Consider the following 13,809-nt stretch of genomic DNA (forward strand, 5'->3'; position numbering starts at 1 on the left):
TTTTAATATGTTAATAAAATTGATTTGAATGAAAAATCAGATAATTTTTGTATTATAATTACCCAGGAAAATTATCTCCTATTAACTTTCCAGATTAAAAAAAAAACTTTTATGGAGGGAAATGAATTATCTTTGATTGTCATAGTTCAAGAGGTACAAAAGGAGCAATAAAAATATAAGCACTATATCTCTGGCACTTAGCACAGTTCCTGGCCTTTGGTGGACACTGGATAATGCTTTGTTGAATAGATTTCCCCTTTTCTGGGCTAGAAATTTCAAATTCTTTTATAGTCATTTTTTGAGCTGAAAAAAACTTACATTTTAACTCCAAATGTCTGCACATTTGTTCCTTAGTTAATTTACTTCCCAGGCAGTAGTATATCTTACCTAGGTGACGGGATCATTGATATCATCTGGCTATATTAATCATAAAAGTCACAATTCACATTCATATTTTCATATCAAGAAATAGAAGAGTATGTCTCTAGTACACTGGCTGTGTTAGTGTTAGAACAGAACCATGTTGATTTACCCAACTGAATCCATGATGATTCTTGCAACTTGCAGTTGACTTCAGCTAAATAGACATGACAACTGCAGTATTTTACATATCCTTGTTAGAGAGGGTATGTGGCTTCTCTTTCAGTAAGACCATTTTGGGGGGTTGCTTTTAAGTAGACAGTGATAGTTCCCATAATATTGGGAAGAAATTATAAGAAACTATAGTAATTAGTGCTTCATTTACTGCAAAAACTTTCCTGGATCTATGTCGGTGATATGAACATATTCCCCACAGCTAGGTTGTGAACTGCTACCATCATGGCCTTGTCACCTGGGCATGTAAACTGAGCTCAGTGTTTGAAGCTCAGGAAGGTTTATGGAAACTTAAATTTATTAATACCATAGTTAGCTACATTATGGGCTGAATATAGTTTTGTGGGGTAGTCTGGGAACCTAGCCATCATTTTTCAATTTATTTCTATTGGAAAACATGTTAGGCATTCCAAAATAACTTTCTACATAATTTTAAGTGACTTTCCTTATCTCTAAATGAGAGAAAATAGTATTTATGCTATCTACCTCATAGAGTGTTTTCATAAGGAAAACACTATACATCTGTCAGTTATTAATATGCCTATTTGTAACCTAGAATTGCTTATGTATTGAACAAAAACATAATTAAAAGACATTTCTCACAAGATATTAAGAGGAAACTAAAGAATTTTTCACTTTGAAAAAATGTAGTAAGTATATAAAATGTTGCAAAATGTTATTTACTCTAAAGAAAAAGTCCTTTCATATGTGGAAATAATTAACTACTTAATAATTAACTAATTAAATTTGTTTATAAAGCTCTTTACAAAAGTTCCTTTTATAAAGCCAGTTCCAAAAGTATTAATATGACAAAAGAGAAACATTAAGTTTTTCTATATTATGAAATAATGTTATATTGTATTTTTTAACATGGCTCCATTGATACAGATGCATTTAGGAAGATATGAAGTTCAGAGGAAATGATGAGGGAGAGAGAAATGAGAATGAGGATGACATGAAAAATAGCAACCCTTTGAAAGAGGCCTGAAGGACAAAACAAGGACAAGAGATAGATAAATTACACCTCCATATCTTAATAAGTTTACCAAAAATCACAGAATTGTGCCATTTTGATGGGTTACTTTATTAAGTGCTGGTAGGTAATTAATATGAAATGTATTTAAAAGGGAAATAATTGCCTATTGTAGACCAGAATTCTTATACCAATGGAAATGAATTTGGAACTGCTATGCTCAAGCAGGTAAGAGCAGCAGAAATTTCAAGAAAAGGCCTTAAATGTCTGCCTTGTTTTGTCCAACTTTGTTTCTAACATTGCTACTCAAGGAAGCTCATTAACTTCAATTGCTTTTTGTTTCCCACTCTGAAGATATAAGGCCCAAACCCTTTACTTGTAATTAGCCAATGCTCTCAACACAGCATTTGTATTATCCCTCCCCAACACATTGCTTGATAATATTCTTGTATCCCATGTCCTCCATTCCCTGTTACCAGGAAACTAAACTGACACATTTAAATCTGGAGGTGAAGAAATAAAGTCCAAGAGGAGAGCAGGAAGTATTTAATAATTCTCTACACCCAAGGGGTTTATCTATTGTGCTGAAATAGCGAAGGAAGGGCAGACACTGAAGAAACTAATATAGTAGGGAAGAAATAATAGCAGCATTCCCAATTTCCTAGCTACCTCAAGGGCAATAGAAAGGGAATGTGGCCTATGGAAAATTCCTACTGTTAGGGGAACCACGGCTGGGTAAGAGGAAGGTGGTAAAAGGCAAAGCGGGAGAGATGCTCACTTACCATCACTGTCGCTGCTGCAGCGGCTGCCTGAGCAGCGACGGCAGCCTGGTTGGCTTGGTGCTGAGCAGCTTTGATTTTGGCCTGCAAGTGTGCAGGAGGGTGGAAATATTTGCATTTCTCCCTCATGCAACGACCCTTTATGTAATCCATACAAACGGTTACAGTGTTATCATTTGTATCAATCATTGTGCTGTCTGAAGGATGAGCAAAGCGGCAGTCAGTCTCTCCTCGGGCACAGTTTCCTCTCTGGAACTCCCTGCACACCTGAAAACATGTGGCAGAGAAGAGAAATTGAAGATGATGGACCACATGGGTGGAATGGCCAACATGTTCTTAAAGGATGGATGGTGTGGTTTTTCTCCTGTTAATGGTTGCTCCTTCCATTCCATTTATGAGAAAGCCTTATTTAACTAGAATTCAACTATCCAATCAACCCTCAATTAAACATAGTATTTTACTATGCTCTGCTTTTAGGATGAAGAGATAAATAACAAGAACATGGGCTGAGATCAGAGTCCTAGTAAAGAATTCACCTACAACCAGGTATGATCTCTTCTTTGCCTTCCCACATTTCCATGGTTTGCTCTGGGTTCCTACAAGCTTACATATAATAAAAAGGATCAGTGGAAGAGGGAATAAAGCTACTTTTTCCCTTACCAAGGTAAAAGTCACTCCTGCAATTATTAATAATAATAGATGTCTACAATTATGAGTATAATGAATTATCAGATCCTTAATCATCAGAGGTAGATTCAGTTATGCTCACTATAGTGTACTTGGTGAGACATGAAAGTGGATTAATATGTTTTAGAAATATTTCCAACAGGAAGCACTGAAATAAAAAGAGCTTTTCCCTAAACTCTCATCTCAAAATTGCAAGTAACCAGAACATGTCATCTCTAAAGCATTCTGGTTCAACACAATTTTACTATATAAAGCAAAATTTCTTTAGAATTAAGAAAAAAAATTCTCAGTAACTTGTTAGTAGTAACATCAGTAGCATAGAAAAAAGACTAATAAAATTTTAAATTATCTTTAGATTTCAATTCTAAAGGTTAAATGTTATTTTGTTAAAGTAGTGTTTTGTACCTTAATCACATTTGTTGGTGTATGAAAGCGTTTAACTGAGTTTAGTTCTTGGTATGAAATGCAAGCTTCCTAAAAATCAAACATCTGTCTGAAATTCAGAGTTTCATCTACAATGGGCTAACTGGTTTGAAGAGTAAATTGAACACATTATAAAAGTATCAGTAGGTCTTTCCTGCTAGGAATATTAGCTAACATTCTGTCTTCAGCTTGTAACACATGAAGGAAAAAATATTTTGATTTTCCCCTAAATTACATGTAAAGATTTTTTCATAGCTGGAAAGAACACATTCTTTAGTCATGTTTTGTACTGATTAAGTGTTTCTATTTAAGAGTATCAGGGGTGAATATACTTTACTGTTGTAGACTTTGTTCCTTACTTGAAATGAACTAAAACCTGCTTTGCCAAAAGCCATTTCAATTATTTTGTATTATGTTATTATTGTCTATTAGAAATTTATGGAAGGTCTGCTTATTCACATCACCTGGATTTGACTCAGCAGTTTTAATCTGCTTGTTATTGTACAATGCTCACCATCAATTGTCTTGTGAGGCCAGTAGGTGGAGCCCAAAACATTTTGCAGTTTTTGAAAGGCAATTATTTTTCGTTGTTGTTAGAATTGTTCACTGAAAAAGATGTGGGGCTTAAAAAAATTTTTTTCCCATTAGTCTTTCACAACTTTTCTTTGTAAACTTTTTTCAAAGGCAGTCCTATCTGTCCCATATTTTATTCTGCTCGTGAGGTCTAGCATATTTTATCTGCTTGATAAATATTGAAGATTGGAGTTGATGTTCAGGGTGGGAGATAATGATGTCAGGACAACATTTTCAAGCCCTTTGTTTCGTGTGTGAAGAAATTTTATGATATACAATGGGCGTTGATGTGTATGGGTAAGGTAAGTATATGCTTTGTTCTTAATACTATGAGTGAAAAAGAAGCATGGTTCCAATGTTTATTTAAATAGTGGCTGCCTGAAAGTCTAGATTCTAAAATACATCAACATTTCATTGCCACTAGAGTTTAGTGGGCAAATACTCGAACGTGTATTTAACTCAAACAAATACAAGTTGAAAGAACATATTCTCATGATTTAATACAAAGGACAGCATAATTTCAAAGCACCTTTACACAAGAGCATACAGAAACTAAAATTGGAAGTAGATTTAAGTGAATTCCTCAGTAAATCTACTGTAATATTTACATTTGATACTCACGACCAATTCTACAATAAGGAATGCAAAATATAAAATAAATGGATGAATTCTATAGCTTAGATTCAAATGGAAACCCGATAAACAAAGTGTTTGTTGGGGTTTCCTTGAGTTAGAACAACAGAATTATGCATTGACTGCTGAAATTATTTTAAAATCATATTTCACAATAGCCTTGCAGATTAGTTTTTAAAAATCTACTAGTCCACAGATATTTTTATTAAATTTCCAATTCACCTATTTAAAAATACTAAGCACAATACTGCTATGTATCCAATGACAGGAAACATATGTAAACTGAACAAAGGACTGTGGGTCTTGTTTTCATTATTATTAAAATTTTAACTCACAGTCCAATTCCTTTTAATACTTATATCTATAAACCAGTCTGCCTTTTTTGGGGGGGGCAGGTTGCTTCATTAGACCTGAATTATTATTCTTTATGCACTCACTAGTATAGAAATGCACTTCTAATCATGAACATTAAGGAACGTACCTCGAGTTTATCTGTCCTGAGGAGTTTCTGAGTAGCAGCTGAGCCAGGGACTGTAACAGGTGGACTTCCAGGAACAATAACAGGTGTGGTGGGTAGAATTTCAGTAGGGACTAGCCCAACTCCAGGGGTTACAGGTGTTAAGTAAGGAGCAAAACTAATTGCTGCATTTGTTCCTAGTGCTGGACCTACAGGAAACGTAGGCTGTGAAATGAAGACAACATATAAGAAAAGAAATTGATACCTTTTTGTACAAATTAAAAAAAAAACACCAAACTTCCATTTGAAAAAATTAGCAAATGAAAACCGAATACAATTTCATAAATCTACTGGATGAATATTTTCACTTCTCTTGTTTTAAGCAGGACTTAATAACAGCTTTAAAGGGCATAAAACAGTTCTGCTGAGGGGGTTGTTTGGGGAAGAATAAATCCAAGATAGCACCTGTGCAATTGACTCCTCCTGTAAAAAAAAAATGTCCCTTTAAAATAGCTTCAATGTATAAAAAGACACCTGAGAACAATCTGAAAATGCAACAATAGGGAGGAAATGGAGTTATTACTTATGCAAAGGAAGAAGAAAAAAGGTAAGTTTCATTGTAATTTCTCAGCATTTCAAATTGTTGAATGTTCAGTTACTTATAAGATGCTAGCCTATTGTACCCCTGCATGGAATTATAACAAAGAATTATAAATATATAATAGAATTACAGTTAGAAATTATCTGTCTATCCCCCCTCATTTTAGGGGTGAGACAACTGAGTCCTAGTGAGGTCATCTGTCCCAAAGCCCGAGTCCTAATCTACAAATACCCAACAAATGTTCAATGATTTCTGTCCATTGCCTTATAAGCATCCTGTTCCCCACCCCTGATCTAACATAATTTTATCTTTTCCAATCACAAAAGAGGATAACATGAAAACCTTGATCTTCATATAGCATGACTTTGAGTCTGCTCACCAGCTTACTTACTTTCTGTATTTATTTGTATATTATATATGTGCATGATATTAATGCAATAACAATTATTATATTTATTATTATATTTTATGTCACAACATAAATATTATATTTATTATTAATAATATAATAATAATGAATTTTATATGAATGTATTACATTAATGTTCTGTCCAAAATTGGGCACAAAGCTCCCTCTCCATTCCTTCGCACCCACCTCAAAGAAACCCTCTTTTCTTTCAAGTTGCCACTCAAGCATCACCTTCAATAAAAAAGCTTCACCCAAGCCTCCCACTGGTGCCCTCAGTCCCTATTTTGAATTTACTTATGTATGTACATATCTCTCCCTTAGAAATGTAAGGGCAGCTAGGTGGCATAGTGAATAGAGCACAGGGCCTGGAGTCAGGAAGATGCAGACGCTTACTAGCTGTGTGACCCTGGGCAAGGGTCACCGTGTTCCCCTCAGCTTCCTCATCTATAAATTAGCTGGCCAAGGCAATGACAAACCACTCCAGTATCTTTGCCAAGAAAACTCCAAATGGGGTCACAAAGAGTCGGACATGATTGAAAACGACCGAACTACAACAAAGAATGTATGCTCCTTCAGAGCAGAGATTGTTTCACTTTTTAATCTGTATGCCCACTGCCTACCACATAGTAGACTTTTAATAAATGTTTGTTGATTGACTGTGTTTTTAGTTCCAATTCATCTTTCTTTGAATACAGCCACTTTCTTTGCATAGGAGGTGGGGAAGGAAGATGTTATCTGCCATGGAAGGTTTGTTATCCTCTCTGAGCACATCATGAACTGAATGTTATCCATTAAACAGCCCTCATACTACTTTGTTGCACGCTGGTTGAGAAGCAATGCTCTAAAGTTTGTTTGTATTTTCTTTAAAGAATATCAAGAGTGGTAAATTTTTTCAAGTGTCACCTAAATATTTGTAAAATGGAATGCGAATCTGCTACCCTTAGGGGAATAATGTGCAGTTCACAAAAAAACATAAATTTTTAAGCCTTGCTGTTAAAACATTCAATGATGTCCCTAAGATTTTCTTAATAAATGTTTCACTTTATCAATTCAATTTAATTCAATTCAACATTTATTAAGTTCCTGTTCTGTGGAAGGAACTGTACTAGGTGTTAGGGATGAAGGTCAAGGTCTCTGTACTCCAGGAGATTAAATCCTAGTGGGGGAAACATCCTGTACCAACTGAGTAAATATAAAGAATATACAAAATAACAAATTTATTGAGAGAGGAAGAGAGTGCTAATACATGGAATGGGAGAACACTGATCAGGATAGCCTTTGTATAGTAGGGGGCTCCTTTTCATATGACTGGGTTGATAAAAATCTTTCTTTTTAAATAATACCAAATTACCTGGGCAAACATTTCAAATGAGTCTGATAGAAGACAACAGATCCTTGCTGTTTGATAGGATTTTTGTTTTACTCCTATGAGGACAGAAGAAGTCTTTACTGCAGTAACTAGGTGCTGGCTGAGCTACTTATAACCACACTTGTCAGCACTGCTGCCTCAGCATTCTCACAAGAATCTCCCAGATCTTTAAAATTCAGATATAAGATTTACTTGGGGAAGAAGTTCCTATATAGTCTCTCAGCATGGGAAATAAATAGCGGTTAGTTCTTCTTTCATTTCCTTTTTTTCCCCCTTCAAAATTTAGTGTATTTGTGTATGTATGTTTCTCATCCATGGGTTTTCACTGGCTTTTTATAGCTCTCATAACTATAATTTAGTTTCATTAAAAAAACAAATCTCAGTCACTTTGAATAAATGTGGACTGCAAAGTGGTGGAATTTTTGTGAAAAATGTAACTCTAGAAGACCTTAACCTCCTGGGCATGATATGTGAAAATGCTCATGAAATATTACTTTTTTCTAAGTGTATAATTTAAAACCTTTGGCTGATGACCAAATTCTACAGTAAATGAATAAAGATTTTCCTTCTCAACTATTTTTATATCTTATTTTTAAGAAAGAATATTCTCAATCCCAGGCTAGTCCACTTTAGGGGTATGAGTCAGTGCAGAAGCCCAAAGAACTAAATGCTTGAATGTTTGTGGATAGAACCATCTCAAATCTCTTGATGACATTTTAAAAATTACACATACCTTCAATTAAATTCCATGAAACCAATTTTCCCCTCAGAAAACATATTTCATTTATCAAAAGAAATTAATAGGCTAAGATAAATTCCATTATTTTATTGCTTAAAAAGCAGCATGAGACAGCATGGAATTAGAAAGGACTAGACTCTGAGTCAGAAAGTACTACTTCTCAGATGTCCTGGTAGTGTGACCCTGGACAAGTCCCTTCACTTTTCAGTGCTCCCAGTTAGCTCTCTAAAATGTAAATTGCAGGGGAGATTGCAATCTGCACTGGTAGAGGAAGGTGATCAGTGGGAGCTCCCTATATTTATGAAATTACAGGGAGAATAAAAAAAAACTGTTCAAAAGAAAAGATCAAGGGGTAACAAAGTTAACTTTCTATCTAGCAAGAGTTGACTTTGATGTAGCTTTGTCAGATTTGTAAAGCACTTTACATATATTGTCTCAAGTGACTGAACCACTCTAGGAAGCAGGTGATATTATCTCCATTTGGCAGATGATAAAACTGAGGCCCATAGAGGTTACATGACTTGTTCAGAGACACAGTGTAACTAAATGTTTGAAGATGTATTTGAACCCAGATCTTCCTGACTTCAAATCTAGTGATCTTTCTACAATAGGATACTTCATAGTACATAATTTATCTCCCTATTTCAAACATTACTCAATGCCAATAACCAGGAGATAATTTTAGAAAGCTAGAAGTCTAGCTCTGTCTTGAATGATTTTAATATACATATGAGAGATATCTTATCTGAAAAGAGCCTCAAACCTGAATGGTTCTTCTATATCAAATAAATTATCTTCTATATAGCTTCTAAATCTATATCTTCTATATATCTTATAAACTATTTTTCTAATAAATTCTAATAAAAATTAAACACATTGGGGTCTAATATTCTCTATTAAACAGGTGACTTTTTAATAACTTTAAAGAGTCACCACTCAATCAATTATGTGACTTTAATGAGGTGCCCAGTATAGAGAATTATCTGTGAAGATTGGCTTGTTTTCACCTCATGTTTTATTAAGAATACGTCTGACGGTTGTGTGGACTTTATCACAGAGATTCTACAAAGATATGAAAGCAGGCATATAATGTGGTGGTTGTTATCTAAGTAAAAAGAATTACAGAATCTCAGTGTTTTAAGGGAATTCTAAGGTCATTTAGTCCAAATCCCATTTTTTTTTAAGTAAAAGCACCAATCATGATGCTTGCCATTCTTTTGGAATCTTTCCCTTCTTAACATGATTTGAGAATTAATTCTTGAAGGTTTTTTAAAATTGTTACCTTCAGTAGATTCCTTCAAAAAAAAAAAGCCTTTGATTAGGTCTTCACTTAATCTTTTTTTTTTCACAATCTTCTTAAATGCCGTTGTCACTTCCCCACATATATTATGTATCAGTAATATTAGGTACCGAGGCAGTGTAGTTCAAATGTGGTGGTTCTACTATTGTTGCTCATGAAAATACAGCTAAAAATGTGAGCATTTCTGTTCCATTATACACCTGTTGTTCTCCTGTTTCATCCACAAATTCTCTCATGAAAAGTTGGCTTAGTTGTTCATACCACACTCTCAACAGGCTCATTTTCTCTTCAACCGTTTTTGTGATGTAATACTTCTTTTCCAAAGTGTTCTCCAGGTGAAATTGTATTCTAAAATGATATTGCTATTGACTGCCATTTTTCTCCACTAAGCAAGGAAATTATTTGTTTTTTGGGCTCTGCTGGCCTCCTTGATATGGTCATTATTTTATGTCAAACCTCTCTAGGAAATAATGGTAGTCGATGCCATTATTCCCACCCACATGCCCCTTTTTTGGGGGTTATTGACTGTTTAACTACAACAAACCTTGCTTTCTCACTTCCATCCCCCATCTTTTTAGTGTATGTACTGGAAGACTATGGTTTAGGAAATTTTGTTCTAGCTTAAAGTCACACCAAAGTTATCTCAGTAATTCATATTACATACCTCATTGTGATAACTATGAAACACTTGTGATTTCACTGGTATGATTATTCATTCTATAGTACTTCTACACTTTCTCATTCTTTGTAATTCTTGCCCATATTTCCCACAAATTTCTAAAAGATAATATACCTAATGCAATTGATATTTTCTCTTATTTTTATTTATTCTTTTTTAGCATTTTTGGGGTACCAGTGTGCCACTTAATCTGCCCATCTGTTGTCTTTCATTCTCAACACTTGCTTTTTTTAGTAACTCATAGTTTCAGTAATATTTTTGAGTATCTCTTTTTACCACAGTCGTCAGTAGCAACATGCAACAACCTTCTTAGGCCCAACATAAACTTTTACATTGTCCTTTGGGTTGGTTATAATTTAAATATACTGAGATCATTTTGTCTTATGTTAAGCAGACATAAAAAATTACTGAGAAATACTGTTACTAAATTGATGGACTTTTATAGTAGCGGGTATATTGTAGTTATTGAAATCCCAAATATAATTAATTCCTCATCCTATTCAATTCTAGGCTCAGTTAATTATTATTCCATAATGCTTTTTTTTCAAGATATAAATATTTATGGCCCAATTTAATGGTATCCAAGTCATAATTTGGGAAACACTCATTTTCTTTTTCCAGAGTAGATAGTAAGGCCTATCTCTTTGCTATGGATTTCACTGAAGTGAATCTGAACTAAACACTGAAGTATTTAGAAATCTATCGTTTTTTTTTCTGTCAAGTTTAATCAAAAGATAAAAGTTTATGAACTTGTTAACAATATGAGTGATGATCATTTATGTCACTAACATATATCTTTTCAATATCCTAGATTAGGGAAAATGCAGATATGACTACTTTATGAGATGTATAAATTTTATTCTTATTCTGGACAATCTTTCATGAATTTCTTCTTTGTCACTGAGAGATGTATTAAAACAAAAACAAACAAAAAAAACCACCTCACAACAAAATACATTCCCTGAAAACAGTTAAGTAAAACTACCTGATACTGTGATTATGATTGATGTTCCTATTATTTTGGCCTTTAGTAATTAGTTAACAGAGAGATTTTAGCTGAGACTCAACTTCCTAGCCTGGGAAGCTGGGAAGTGGAGAAGAGGAAGGAGAGGATTCCAGGCATGGGAAAGAACAAGTAAAAACTCTTGAGAGATGAAATGGCTCACGAGAGGAACAGCAAGAAAACTATTGTCACTGGATTTCAGAGTACCTGGTAGGCGGAGGTAGGACAGGGCAGTAAAGTGTAAGAAAACTGGATAGGTAAGAAGAGGACAGATTACAGAGGGCTTTATAATCCAAATGGAGGATTTTATATTAGATCCTGGAGGGAACAGGGAACCACTGGAGTTTAGTGGAAGAGGTGGGGTGACATGGCCAGTCTTCTACTTCAGGAAGTTAAAGGTAAAGGTGCCCTTTATCTTTCCTAGTATGATAACAAAATTATTCCTTACCTATGACAAGAGGGCAGTTGGTTTTGTTTTGTCTTTTGCCTCTATTGACTATATTTACACTTTTTGTAGTTATGTTCTTTTAGATCTATTTTCTTTCTGTTGCATTACTTTTGTATGCCGTTCCATACTTCTATGAATTCTTTACATTTGCTGTTCTTTATGTCCTAGTAATATCCCATAACATTCGCATACCATGGTTTGTGCAGACATTCCACAATTAAATAATGATCTATTCCATAATCAAGAATATAGGACCTAGCACATTTTAACCTAAACACCTCAGTCCCCAACATGCTAGACAAGGAAGTAGAAATAGTATTTAGGAAAGTGAAATTGGGATAAACAGCTGAATCAGGCTAACTACATACTAGGGAAATCCTTGCTGGAGGCAACACAATCTTTATAGCACTAAAAGTTTGGTTTAAAAGATATCTCAAGGAGGGAAAGAATGCAAAAAAATTTAAAATAAAAACAAGGATAATATTAATGCCCTAAAAAGGTGACTAAGAAAACATAAATAAATGTTCTCATATGCCCACTTACTTATCTATATAAAATGTGAGAATTATCTACATGAAAATCCAGAGTATTCTTGATAAAATCAGTCAATTAGCCTTTATTAAGTACCTACTAAGTGCCAGGTGCTGTACTAAAAGCTAGGGGTAGGGGGTGGAGCCAAGATGGCGGAGGGAAAGCAGTGACTTGCTGGAGCTCTTTCCCCAAACCCCTGCAAATACCTATAAAAAATGGCTCTAAACAAATTCTAAAGCAGCAGAACCCACAAAAAGACAGAGTGAAACAAATTTCCAGCAAAAGACAGCCTGGATGATTGATCAGAAAGGTATATTGCGCTGGGCGGGGAGAGGAGCGCAGTGTCGTGTGGGCGCACAGGCCGCAGTGACCCTGGAGCAGGCCTCAGAGGGCTGAATCGCAGGCAGCTGTGGCAGTTTCCAGACTTTTCAAACCATGAACACCAAAGACAACTTAGAAGGTCAGTAGGAAAAGTCTGTTCCTGTGGTGAGAGAGGAGCTAGGTTTCAGCTGCAAGTACCGAGTGTGGCCTGGGGCAACGACTGTTTCCTGAGCTTCCGGGCCACAGACTGAGGGGGAATCAAGTGGCTGATCAGAGGGGGATTGCAGGGATCTCTTTGCCAGTGCTGAGGCAGGAATCTCTGGCTTTGCCCGTGTTTGGATTTGGGTTGCAGTTCTGAGGGGTGGTCCTGGAGCGAGGAGGAGTGCTGGCGTGGTGGAGCTTGTTATGGTGGTGGAGAGGAAACACCTTGCCTCTTATCATAGCACCCTGGAAGAAATGAAAATCTACAGGTCCCCAGAAGTATCTCTGAAAACAGTTGTACAAACCCCCAAAGCTTGGGACAGTCCATTCTCCACATTGGAAGGAGATTCTTACCTTAACAAAGAGTTTAAAACTCAAGTAATTGGCCGGGATCATGAGTAAGCAGCACAAAAAGAGTCAGACTATATTATCTTACTTTGGTGACAAAGAAGATCAAAACATACAACCAGAAGAAGACAACAAAGCCAAAGCTCCTACATCCAAAGCCTCCAAGAAAAATATGAATCAGCCCCAGGCCTTGGAAGAGCTCAAAAGGGATTTTGAGAAGCAAGTAAAAGAAGTAGAGGAAAAACTGAGAGTGATGCAAGAAAATCAAGAAAAACAAGTCAACAGCTTGCTAAAGGAGTCCCCAAAAAATACTGAAGAAAATAACACCTTAAAAAATAGCCTAACCCAAATGGCAAAAGAGGTCCAAAAAGCCAATGAGCAGAAGAATGCCCTAAAAAGCAAAACTGGCCAAATGGAAAAGGAAGTCCAAAAGCTCACTGAAGAAAATACTTCCTTAAAAATTAGAATAGAGCAATTGGAAGCTAGTGACTTTATGAGAAATCAAGACACTGAAAAACAAATCCAAAATAATGAAAAATTAGAAAACAATGTGAAATATCTCATTGGAAAAACAACTGACCTGGAAAATAGATCCAGGAGAGAGAATTTAAAAATTATTGGACTATGTGAAAGCCATGATCAAAAAAAGAGCCTAAAAGCTAGGGATACAAAGAAAAGATAGAAAAAAAAATATCAGAAAGACAACAAGGCACTCTCTGCTCTCAAGGAAACCAATGAGGG

General features: G+C 35.3%; 1 protein-coding gene across 4 annotated transcripts in view; it reads right to left on the reverse strand.

Moving 5' to 3' along the window:
- MBNL2 (muscleblind like splicing regulator 2) overlaps positions 1–13,809 on the reverse strand; it is a 166,817-nt gene that overhangs the window by 41,414 nt on the left and 111,594 nt on the right. For all 4 annotated transcript variants that reach the window (XM_027854118.1, XM_027854115.1, XM_027854119.1 and 1 more), the window contains exons 4-5: positions 5,144–5,344; positions 2,350–2,613 (exon numbers count right to left, since the gene is read on the reverse strand). In XM_027854118.1, the coding sequence (XP_027709919.1) occupies positions 2,350–2,613; positions 5,144–5,344 (465 nt within the window). The remainder of the gene's footprint in view (positions 1–2,349; positions 2,614–5,143; positions 5,345–13,809) is intronic.

This window comes from Vombatus ursinus, unplaced genomic scaffold, assembly GCF_900497805.2.
Source record: "Vombatus ursinus unplaced genomic scaffold, bare-nosed wombat genome assembly UNPS02010304.1, whole genome shotgun sequence".
In the NCBI taxonomy this organism is placed as follows: domain Eukaryota; kingdom Metazoa; phylum Chordata; class Mammalia; order Diprotodontia; family Vombatidae; genus Vombatus; species Vombatus ursinus.